Genomic DNA, 12,706 nt, shown 5'->3' on the forward strand with positions numbered 1-12,706 from the left:
ATGAGGCAGCTACTCATTTCAAATCTGGAATTACAGCGTGTATTTAATAATTCTCAGTGTTAACCTATGAGATAAGTAGGCCTAACTGTATTGAAAAGCAAATTTGGGGATTTGTCAGTACCAGGACATGTCCTGCCTTTTACTCACACCACCCTTGTGAGAAGTTGGCCTGGTATATGCTGCTCACTAATTCTAGTGATCACCTTGTACCATGCCAAACAACCCTTATGGTGATGGTTGAAGTCAACCTTGATAGACCAGCTATCCGAGTGGTAGCGTGGACAGTGTAGTCTGCAGGCTAAACTCTTGAGGGCATGTGAAGCCAGCTGTTTTACCATATGTAACCTCCTTGAATACCAAATGAAAGGACACCACACAGATATATATTCAAAATATATATGTATTTATTTACTAAAAGTATCCCCTATACTCTTTATGAGCACAGAAGCACATTCGTTAAAACAAGGCAGTGTTTAAATATACAAAAGTTGTACAATTATGGATGGGCCAGGTGGCCAGCTAAACCATATACTAAAATAGTGGTATAAGAACCACGAATAGAAAGGAAGGAAGGCCTAGGGCCTTGGGAATCGCTGGGACGACAAGGAGCTAACTGTAGTTAGTGACCAGGAGGCCCACAGGATGCGTGTGCAGTGTTAAAAGTTACACGTGTGCACCTATTGATTTCAATGGGTGCGTAAAAGTCACAAAGTTAAAGGAAAAGGAGTCTTCCGGATGGACCAGAACCTAACAACTTGAAACCTAGACACTAGAGATGTTTCTCTACCCAGGAGCACCGGAGTGCCAGCGTTACCTCACCCACAGGAAGCGGGTGCATAGGGGTCAAAGTGCGTCGGGTTTCGTCGTGCAGGCCTATGGAGCCTGAAGATGAAGATGCTGCAGGCGGCCAGGCAGGAAGAGTTCGGGTGGATCCAAGGATGGATCTGAAGAGTAGACGACCTGTAAGCAGAGGGGACAGTGTTCAAAGTCACTAGCCAGTGACCGGCGTGGAACCAGGAAGGAACCAGGCGATGTCGGGTGCCAACAGGTGAAGATGGGAAGCTTGTCTCTGCAGCCACGTGGAAGTGAAGAGATCGACGACGTCCAGGAGTCACTCACGAGCTGTCCCACGAAGGCTCTAGCTGATGGCGGTGTCGCTTCTCGATTGGAGCAAACAGGCCTTGGCTAATGCAAGCCACGCAGGAGTCGATGAAAGCTTGGTACTCTAACCAGCAAGGTCAGAGGGGCTGCTCCTTTTCACAGGAGCAAGGGCCAGTCTGGAACAACCAGACCAGCGGTGTTCGTAGATTTCGTCGCCAAGATGGCCACTAGCCAACGGGCCAGTAACCGGGATGACGCGTCGAGTGGCAAAAAGCAAAGGGGCCCCACGCAGATCTCGTGGATGCTGGAGGGCTGGTCTTTGGTGCAAATGCTGCTCGGTGTTGGGGCTTCTCAGGGCCCAAAGCACAGCGTTGAGGATGCCTCAGGTGCTGCGCAGTCAGCTTGTCGTGGACGTTTCAAGATGGCCGGTCCCACGTCTCTCGGTGCCTCCATGGGTCTCTTCTTTGCAGGAACTGTGGATCGGGCTCAGAGATGTCTGGGAGTCTGGGTCTTGTCGGGCTCTGGGCTCGGTCTCCGGCGGGAGGCGGCGGCGGCAAAGCAGTCGTTGAGTTGCTGGATGGTGCCTGTATTCACAGGGTGGTCACTCCTTGGCCACAAGGGAGATTCTCTTCAGTCTTCTGTCTTCTGTGCAGCAGAACGTCGAAGTCCAGTAGTTCTTCTTATTAAAGTCGAGTTTCAGGATGATCTGAAGTCTTGGGACACAGCTCCTACTCTTATTCCAAATCTAGGGGCCGGATTACCTGCTAGGTCCCTCCTCTGTGTGGGACCAGGAAGGGGGGTGGGTACACCCCCTTTCCTTTGTCCAGTTTCGCGCCAGGACTGGGGCTGGAGAGCCCCAGCTCCTGTTTGAACTGGCATATTCACAGGGACACCTTGTGTGCCCCAGGCATGTCTCAATCTATTCAGCCCTCCCTAACCCACTACACCAAATCCTGTGTGGGGTGGTGCAAGCATCTCCCCTGACAGGAAACCCTTTGTCCACACCTCCCAAGCTGGAAGGACTCCCAGCAGCAGGAGGGCAGACTTGTGTCTGTGGTGGCAGCATCCATTTTGTGATGCTGAGGCTCTGTCTAACTTTACCCGGGTTTCAGGTTAGGTACATGTCGTGTCCCTCTAGAAGGGTGGAATGCTACCCCCGTCACCAGAACTGGCGAGGGGGTAGTATTCCAAATCGTATGACTCCTTACTCGACATGTTTTGATAAAGCCAAACCAGAGTTAGCATTTGACCGCGAGGTACATAATGCACTTAAGAGTATATGGTATGGCAATATCATGAAACAGCTAAAGGACGTTGTTCCGAAAGCTGCAGACCGGCTCAGCTCATGCCAGAGCACCATCTCACATGAAACCAAGCACTCTGCCTCCAGGATTGTTAAGGCCTGCCATAGGAGTGGCTGATAGGTTACCATGTGTCCATATAGGTTAGATATAGATATACTATATCTAAGTAAGAGGTGATTACACCAACTTACCCCAGCTGAGTGATCAGCCAGTTGTGTCAAATAGTGAGGCCAGGCCAGGGGTGGCATAATACATGCTGCAGCCCCTGGTAGGCCTTGGATACACCTATGCCCTGGGTACCTGGGGGTACACTGTTACAGGGTCCAATAAGGTGAACCAGTTCCAATTGGTAATGCACCTAGTGTGCATTGGCATTAATTTAGGGAGAGAGGAGCAGGGCTGTGGGTCTGATTAGCAGGCCCACAGCCACACCAAGTCATAAAACCAGTGAAGCAAAAGCAAAACTTTTGGTGACCATAGGATAGCAGACCCTACTCTCCTACAACCCTGCCCTAGGGCTACCTAGGGCCTTCCTCAAGGGTGACCCATGTGTAATAAAAGGGGTGTATAAGGCTTGGCAAGGAGGTTTAAATGCCAAGTCATAATGGCAGTAAACTGAATTCACAGGCCATGCAATGGCAGGCCTGAGACCAGTTTCAAAGACTACTTGTGTGGGTGGCCCAATCAATGCTACAGGCCCACTAGTAGCATTTCATTTACAGGCCCTGGGTACATGGTATACCACTTTGCAATGGCCTTATAAGTAAACTAAATATGCCAAATGTGTATACATCAATGTCCCCATGTTTTGGGGAGAAGCACATGCACTTTAGCACTAGTTAGCAGTGGTAAAGTGCGGCGAGTCCTAAGGCCAACAAAAAGAGGAGGTAAGCAGGCAAAATGTTTGGGGAAGACCACCCCAAGGATGACCGGTCAAACAGAAGATGATATACAATTTCCTAGCTATCGTAACAAACTTTAAAGGAAATGAAGATTATACTGCTTTTTCAGCAGCCATTAGAAAAACACAACAACAGACATCATTTCTCACAACCCCTGGGGAAAGTTATAGTTCAAACTTCAGTCATGTCCAATAACTTGGCACCACAACATCTCCATAGTTCTTTGTCACGGTCTCCTCTTTCTTCCTGCAGCTGTAGATGGGCAATGACGTTAATCCTGTTTCGACCCATCAGATCCTAGTGAAAAGGAATTGAGATGTATGAATTCATATCCGGAATATGTATACAGCCAAAGGTTACAGCCATCCGTATATGCTTGTGACTAAAGAGTACAGCATTCTAGAGTCCACTACAGTACTGACAAGATATTCTTTATACACAACCAGTGTCAAATGAGTAAAGCATACTATGTAGTTTCCCCCTATCAGGGTGGAAATAAACCTATAATCCTCGCCTCAGTGTCCTTTATAGAATTGAAACTTTCCATTAAGATAGCTAGGAAATTTTACATTCTATGTGAGGACCTGAGGTGAGGATTACACTGGTTTAAAACTTACCCAGAACCAGCTAAGACAGAGTTTAGACCGGTTTGAAATAGAACCTCTTAAATATAGAGTCCAAAGACCAGTCCACTGCATTGAGTATATCCTCTAAATGGGCTCCAAGGGAGAGCACCTTTGATGCCATAGCCGCTCTGTCATAGTGAGCTCCAAACAATTTGGTATCTATGTCAGCCTCTTGCATGGCCCATTGACCGCATCTGGCGATAGTGGGTGAAGAGACTGCCCGGAATGGCTTCTTCAGGGCTATTATGAGTTGTCTCTCTACTTGTGGGCAGGCATCCGAGGTCATATTCTCGTAGCTCTTTATGCTCCGTAAGAAATTAAGCCTTGGAAAATCTGGAAAGGAAGGATAGGTAACCACACAGGAATTACATTTTGTAACCCTTGAGATATGGAAAATAGTCCTGTCCGCGGTAAACCAGCTGCCTGTGAGGTTCAGAGCCCTTTCGTCCGAGACTCGCTGGCATGAAACCAAACCGAGAAGGGTGGCCAAGTTAGCTGAGAGCTCCTTCCGCTAATGGAATTTGTTGGATCTCCAGGACAAAAACATGTTAAGAACTTAATTCGCGTCACATAAAACAGTTTGTGTGTTCCAGAGGAAGGGATAAGCAGATGCCACATAGCAGTTTTCATACAAAGGGATGTTTGCCAACTGGATTGGTCACCGCTCAGTGACTGGCCTGCCAAAATTGCTGACCTAAAGGTATTGATTGATCTATAGGCAAGGCCCTCTGACACCTGGGAGGCGAGGACATTCAGAATGTGGACAGTCTGTCCCCACTGAATCCAGATGTCTTTGGTGACACTAGCCCAACCATCTAAACCATGCCGATTTGTAAAGCTTGATTGTGTTGTCGGCCCAAGCTCTTGAGAGGAGTGATGCAGCCTTTCGCGACAGGCCTGGGACTTTCAAACGTTCCCTGTAATCTTCCAAGCCATAAGCGACTAGATCCCTTAATTACCATAATATGAGAATTCCCCTCTGGATGTTTGAGAAGATCCAGAAGCAGGAGTAGAAGGATTGGAGAATCACAAGAAAGTTACAGTAGAATCGGATACCAGAATTTCGATCTCCCATTCGGAGTCACTAGGACGTGTGCCGCCGTCTGTCTCCTGACCTGAGCCATAAGGCAGATGATCATCGCGAAAGGAGGAAAGACATACCACTGTTCGGGTTGCCTGTCCTGAAGGAAGGCAACCGTGGCCACCACCTCCAGATCCGGATGCCAACTGTAGTACCTTGGGAGTTGGTGGTCTAGGCGGGAGGCAAAGAGATTCACCAAGAGGACTATCTTCCGCCAGTTGAGAAGTCCCCATATGTTGCCCCTCAACCTGAGCTGCCGCTTGCGTTGGACTCTATTGTCAGGTGTGGGATCAGTCCATATGAGGCAATCGCCACTGAATCTCCTCCTGAGCCTCCTCGATGGGGGAAGCACCTAGGAGTAAGAGGCCTCTCCTGAGATGTGAGGTATTTAGTCGTTGAAGGCCCGCTAAGAAAGAGGGTCTGGGAAAATGGCCTGTTTGGAGTACAATAACAGCCCCACCACCCGTGCGATCTGCCTCAGGAATGCGGAGGGTCGTGCTGCGAGGCAGTTCGTATTTGATCCTGGTCAACTTCCAGGAAGGAGGCTGAGGGTGACCCGGACCAAGTCCACCACAAAGCCCAGGAACACGAGGGAATACGACTCGACTTGCCCTGATTGATAATGAAGCCAAGTGGCTCAAGGAGAGACCGCAGTTTGAAGGTGTATAGACAGACAGAGCCCAAGGGCACTGGTCCATGAAGAGGATGCCGTCAAAGTAGATTATCAGGCATGTGCCCGGGCCCTCAAATTCCACCACTGGGCACATTAATTGGGTGAAGCACCAGCTGGCAGAGGACAAACCAAAGGGATGAGTGTTGAATTTGAACGTATCCCCGGCCATTGAAACAGGAGGAAGTGGTGGTGGTGGGTGGTGGTGGTGGGTCGGGGGGGGGGGGGTGCGGGCGATAGGGATCCTCAAATATGCTCCCTTCAGAATCCAGTGCACCATCCAGTCGTTGGGTTGAAGAAGGTCCCTTAGTAGGTGGATATCTTCCATTTTGAAATGGCGGTAAACCGACCACTTGATTAGCTTTCATATTGATAACTGGTTGCTGGCCTCCATCCCGCTTGTCCACCACAAAGATTGCTTAAAAAGCCCCTTGGATGTGAGATCATACACACTATTGCCCCTTTTCAAAAAAGTTCTATCACTTCTATGTCCACCAGCTCGGCATGAGCAGAAAAGAAGACCAAAGGGATAGCAGGTTTTTTCTGGACAGGGTGCCGTAAAACTCTATGTGAAACCCTCCTACTATCTGGAGGACCCAAGCGCCTGAGGTAAGGGACTCCCTGTTGTGGATAAACCCTTGAAGCCTGCCCTCCAGATCGTGCAGAGGAACCGAATGAACACTCGCCTTGATTGGAACCCTGGTTGCCGCCACCACCACAGTCATTCTCTTGTGAACCTTGGATAGGTAAAAGCTCCCAAATCTGGAGGCATTCTGGTACTGCCCTCTTCTACTGGGATATCCTCTGTCGGAGGCTGCATGTTGTTAACGGTGGCGAAACGCCCTCTGTTTCGACCAGCCCCAGAGAAATCCCGGGGCGTAAAGATGCGCTTAAAGGATGCCTGGGCCCTGTCTAGTAAATTGAAGGTCTGTACACATTTGCCCAGCCCCTGAATGACCAGGTCGCCAAACAGTCCCTATAGGGCTATGTGACCTACCATGGAGGTGGGCAGCTTCCCCAACTTTGGGTCGATCTTAAAGAGGAGCGACCTAAGCTTCTCCGTGAAAAGGGCACAGTTCGCCTTCCCCAGAAGATGATGGCTCACTGACCCCAGCCTGGTAGAACCTCAGGGGGGGTAGATAAATGACTCCCAACGCCTTGGCGTCTTCTGCCATGCCGAGGGCGCTGATCAAGGGTAAAGGTACAGGTAGGTATTTGCACCAATGCTGGGGGTCCCAGCTAGTGTATCGGGGGTTGTAAGGATGGGTGACTCCCAGTCAAAGATAGCAGCCCAGGAAGCAAAATACAGGGTACCAGATCCTGTTGAGACCAAACACACCACTTGCACACTGTGGAGTTAATGAACTTGCCTGGGCTGGTGCCCTGCCGATTTAACGAGCAAAATAAGCGCTGCACAGAGTACAGACCCAGAAAGGTATTTACCGGGCTGATTACACTGGCAAGCTCAGCACCTGCCCTGCCGCGCTTGAATTCACCTGAAACTGACTGCGCAGGCTGCACCAGGTAGCGAGATCTGCCAGGCACATACAGAAGGTGTCTCCCTCTAGTGGTCGGAGGACCATGTTGCACTAGCCGTAGACGCTGCAGTGCTATAAAGATCAAAGGTGGCCGCGGAGGAGCGATCCCGTGGCTGTGGAGGTGAGGTATTCACAATGCTAACACAGTATATATTCACGCTAATCACAAACTTACATTTAAAAATATATTCAACGTCGAAAGCAGAAAAGAAAAAGGACAGGGAACTTAGCTCGGCTGCTGGAGCAACAAAGAAAAAGGAGGCGGCAACAGTGACAGAGGACTATGGAGATGTTGTGGAACCCAGTGATCGGACATTAATGACGTTTTAACTGACTTTTTCCCCAATGGTTGTAGGAGAGGAAGTTTGTTGTTGGGTTTTTTCTAATGGCGGCTGTAATAAAAGTGAATAAAGAACAGTGTAATCCTTCCCTACGGTCCAGACATAGAATTAAGATATCAGCAAGACTACTGGTGTAAAATGGCACAATGTAACCCTATTTCAGTTCCTGATAATAGATTGTATGAGAAGACTATATAGAGAAAGCAACTGTGATCATAGACATTAAACAGTGAAATTTGGATAAAAATCTTAAAATGTTACAGCCTCATGTATTGAACAACAGAGCTGACTTGAAATGCTTCATCTGAAAGCAGCTATGGATATTGAAGTCATGCTGTAGATCGATGGCCCATGACCGGGTATATTTATCTGAACCGGGTATATTTATTTTAGAGTATTGAAGTAGCTGGTTTACATCCAAGAGTTAGCGGTGGCATTCAAACATTCATACGCTATGGTGACAGCTATTATTCTGATGAAACCTTTGCTTAGGCGCAAGAATTGTATTTTGAACAATCAACTTGTGTTCATTGAAACCTATTGATAAATGTCTCTTTAAATTAAATGGATATTTTTTGTGATTTCCTACATTTTTTTGGTATTTATTTTGACATGCATCACGTCAGACAGGTGTAACAAAGCACATTCTTTCCTGAATGAAGCATGTAAATGATGTGCTAATTTAGTAAGCATACCAGGTTGGAGGAACTGATTTTCTTATTTGAAAGGAATGAATGGTGGAATAAAAAAGAGGAGAGGAAAGAAGATGGTAAGAGGGGGTTTGTTTGCTGGATCATATTGTTGCCTGAGTGGTAGTCCTGTTCATGGGTAAATTATTGATCTTTGATGTATTAATCGAGCTGGTTTTGTACACAGTTTGATAATGTTTTTTTGTGGTTTGTTTGTGTAAGTAAGTGTCCCAAAGTTTCCTGGAGAGATGAAGAGAATGTGCTTTTGGTAGATTGTGTTGTCTGCGCTTCTGATGAAGCACATTCATACCCACCAGGTATGAAATTATGTTGATGGAGCTTTTAATTTCTGATAAGATCAGTTTTTTACCTCTAGATATAGACCACTGAGAAGCATATCTGGTTGTTTCAGGGGTAGAATGTGCCTCACCAAATATGCCAGATAATACTGTAATGACGTCAATATTGAAGTCTGTCAATTCTTTTGTACGTCTGTCTGCATGTGCCTGTGTGTGTCTGTCTGCGTGTGCCTGCGTCTGTCTGTCTGCCTGCCCCTGTGTGCCCCCGTGTGCGCGTCTGTGTGCGTCCAGTGACGCAGGCACACGCAGACCGAGACCGAGACGCAGGCACACAGATTTTTTTTTTTACGCAGGCACACAGATGCAGGTACGCAGACGAAGAGACCGAGACGTAGGCACTCGTAGACGGAGACCTAGACGCAGGCACACGGAGACCGAGACAGAGGCGCAGGCACACGCAGACAGAGGCGCAGGCAGACAGACGCAGGCACACTAAATGAGTCGCTCGCACTAAATGAGAGATCAATTTAGAAATATAATTTCTATTTTTATTTACATTTTGATACCAATAACTTCGATAGCAATTAAGTACTTTTGAAAATATTGATTTTAGCAGATAAGTACAATGTTTACTTCGATGTCTTTACGCACAATGCTTTCCTATGGGCAAAAAGACATGTATAGCATAGTTATTTGTGTTCAGCTGCCGAGGGTTTCCATTGGGACTTAGGGTCATAGAGGGCCAAGGTCCAAAGTACTACCAGTAGTTTCATGTTACTTGGCCTGAGGGATCTAGGTGCAAAGGTGCTGGTCACATGGTAGCTGTACATGTTACTCCAGTAAGGAAAGGAGCGGGGGCACCTAGAGACCAGCTGCAGAGCGGGACTCAGGAATAAGTCCGGTAGCTCCCAACAAGGAGGGGATAGGGGGTGTTGGTGGGAGGGGCGAAGGTCTGGGGACAAGGGACCACAGTCTGTTCATTGGTACGATTGTCTTGGGCTCGGATGCAGAATAGAAGGGTTGGCTGGGCTCAATGTGTCCTGGTGTCTTGAGGTAGTCTCTCGCCGGTTGAGGGTGCAGAAAATCGGGAGAGCTGGGCCACTGTGGAAGTGGGTCTCTGCAGTGCTGACATCCTCAATGGCTGCTTTGGAGTCCCAACTGGACTCTGCTTGTTGCAAGATGTCTGGTACCCTGGGTATTGGTCCTGTGTGGCTCCAGTTAGTTCTGGTGTCCTCTCACTTGTTGGGGGCACAGATCTGACCTTCAGGACCACAGGTTCCTCTTCCTGGGGAGCTGCTGCATTGGGCTGGCCAGGGAGCGGCAACTCTGTAGACCGGACTTCGTATTTTGGTGCCTGCATACTGTAGGGGAGGAGCTCCTCTACTTAAAAGGAGATTGCTAGCAATTTATGACATGCTGGCAAGTCCACCTGGATTCTTACCAAGAGTTCAGCTGCAGGACGAGTCACTGGTTCACGATTGTCGAGACTTGGTGCGGTAGGCATGGTTTGGCACCAAATGTCCACAGCAATCTTCAGTTCTCGCTTTTTCTTGCAGCTCACATTGTCCTTCACTTCTTGAGCCATCGAATCGGAGTTCAGGGGTGCCACCTAAATACTCAATTTAGGGGTGTTACAGAGTGATGAGTAGTATCCAATTAGGGTCTTTACACCTCTATATAACCACTTTCTGTTGCAAGTGGGCAAAACCCTGACCCAGAAAGCCTAATGCCACCAAAACTAAAATGTTGGGATTCTAAAAGTAGGTCCACTTCCAGTAGCCCACCTTCGGTCTGGTAATAGCTTGAGAGGGGGATAATCCTGACTAGCTATTTTTGCCTCCTGTCCTGATGCCAAATGGGACCAAGGGTGGCATTTCCCCTGTCTGGTGGTAGAAACCTTTGAAGTCTTCTGCCTTGATATGCTGATCACTTAGCCATCCTGGTGACAACACATCCAGCTGGAGCAGACATTGTTTCTGCCCTCAGCTGCGGGCGTGGGGGGTCAGAAACCTGTCTGTGGTGGCTGGCTGGTTTACACCAGTCAGTCAGCACACAAGTAGTTGGTAAGTTTCAGAGGGCACCTCTAAGGTGCCCTCTAGGTACAGCTATTAATAAATCCATCACTGAAGTCAGTGTGGTTTTATTAAAAGGAGAGTTTTGATACCAACCACCTTGGGTTTCATTGAAGCCATCCTGTAGCTGGGTAACTCATATTTACTAGTTTCCAGCACATGTATTAAAAGAAAATGCTACCCTGTTCACTTGTAATATCCAAGAATCGACTTAGATATCACAGGGGCATATCTGTTTGTGCATATATGTCCACATGTGTAGTATAGTGCACCCTGCCTTAGGGCTGTAAGGCCTGCAGTAGGGGTAACTTACCTATACTGCATGCAGTGTTTGTAGGCATGGCACACAGGAGGTGTGCCATGTCATGTCCACTTTTCTCTGCACCATGTTACGCAGCCTACAATGGCAGTTTGCATGTTGGTGCTGAGGGGATCCTGTTAAGGTGTCACAATACATGCTGCAGCCCTTGGGGACCCTTTTTAGGTCCCCATGCCCTAGGTCCCAGGGGTACCATTTATTAGGGACTTGCAGGAGGTGCTAAAGGTTTTGCAGACTGGGGAACATTTGTACAGTTTTAGGGATGGAGATCTGTCCCCTGGGACCAGATTAGCAGGAACTCAGTGCACTTATGTCAAAATTGCATCAGATACCAGGCAAAAAGTGGGGGTGACCATGTCAAAAAGGGGCACTATCCTACAAACTAAAAATAATACTTGAACATCAGGGACTTTGAAACCCTGCTGTGGCACCATCTAGCTTCAGACCACTGGCTCCCATGTCCGACCCAGTGCCAGGTGATTCATGCAGTCCCAGCCTGAATCAGATTAGCCTTTTGCTTTCACTGGGGCAGGCTGCCACTACCTGCATGAGCGCAGCACATTTCATAACTTCATCTGCGGGCAGTGTATGAAATTCATAATTGCACAAAACATCCTATGCATGTGGAATTTCCCAGTTCCAATTTGGTTTGCATAAGGCTGATTAAAATGTTAATGTTTCCCTTGTGCTTTTATCCACGGTGAACTATATTTGCAAAATAGACTGCTTCTGTTACGTAATTAATTCAGGGACTCATTGAAGCACTTATTTTGTAATCAAATGTGTGTAACAAAAAGAAAAAAAACAACTGAAAGTTGTGCTGACAATTCTTTAAAAGTTTGAAATTTGAATGTTTCCATTTCAGATATTTGGTTCTGAAACTTCGCAGAAAGAATTTTTTGAAGGGACTGTGAAAGAACTGGTGAACGACTTCTTGGATGGACGGAGTCGACTAATTTTTACTTATGGCGTTTCAAACTCCGGAAAGACTTATACGTTTCAAGGTATTTTAGTAGATCGTTAAACGGTTCCTTTAACATATGTATGCCGCTTACTGTTCTACTCTGCCACAAATGGTTTAATTCTGTTTTGCTATTTGGTTTACTGTGTTTTGCAAAACCTGTTGAAATTGTTAATTGTATGTAGCAGGTGCGATGTTGAGTGTTTTATCGTCAACTATTCCATAGACCTCTTCCATTCTCAATGTGTGGGAACAGTGTCATTCCCATAACAAGCCACAAATAAAAAAAGTTTAAAGATAGGACAAGTTTGTAATCTAAAGTATGCTTTCAGAATAGGAAACTGCTATTTATCATCCCGTAACTATAAAATCTATCCAAGATTTGCCCACAAGTGAGACTGGAAGTGTAATCATATAACAGATATTCTTTAACTGTCCTTGACACATCAAAAGCCAAGAGTATGCAACTACAAAAAACAAGTTCTAAAAGCTAGTCTTAAATGCACCCAGTTGTTAGAGAATTATGTTTAGCTATATATAGTTATTTAATGTAGCCTTACTCTCTCCCTGGAGATATCTAAAGATGGTTAAGATGCATGGGTTAGCATGTCAGCATGTGGCTTAAGTCTCGGCATAAGGGGTTGCAGCTTTTTTTTTTTGTTTGTTTTTAAACAACAACTTAGCAAAATCAAGCATGTGTGTGTTGTACTGAACCGAATCCTGATTAGTTATGAGGGTCTCTGTGGTCCCATTTTATGAATGTTTAGATGGAATTAACTACCTCCTCAGATGTGACTGTGTTG

General features: G+C 46.9%; 1 protein-coding gene across 1 annotated transcript in view; it reads left to right on the top strand.

Annotated features, from left to right (window-relative positions):
• KIF20B (kinesin family member 20B) overlaps positions 1-12,706 on the top strand; it is a 556,993-nt gene that overhangs the window by 125,774 nt on the left and 418,513 nt on the right. The window contains exon 5 of the mRNA XM_085621389.1: positions 11,808-11,946. Coding sequence (XP_085477515.1) covers positions 11,808-11,946 — 139 coding nt within the window. The remainder of the gene's footprint in view (positions 1-11,807; positions 11,947-12,706) is intronic.

The sequence above is a fragment of the Triturus cristatus genome, chromosome 1_2 (genome assembly GCF_964204655.1).
Source record: "Triturus cristatus chromosome 1_2, aTriCri1.1, whole genome shotgun sequence".
In the NCBI taxonomy this organism is placed as follows: domain Eukaryota; kingdom Metazoa; phylum Chordata; class Amphibia; order Caudata; family Salamandridae; genus Triturus; species Triturus cristatus.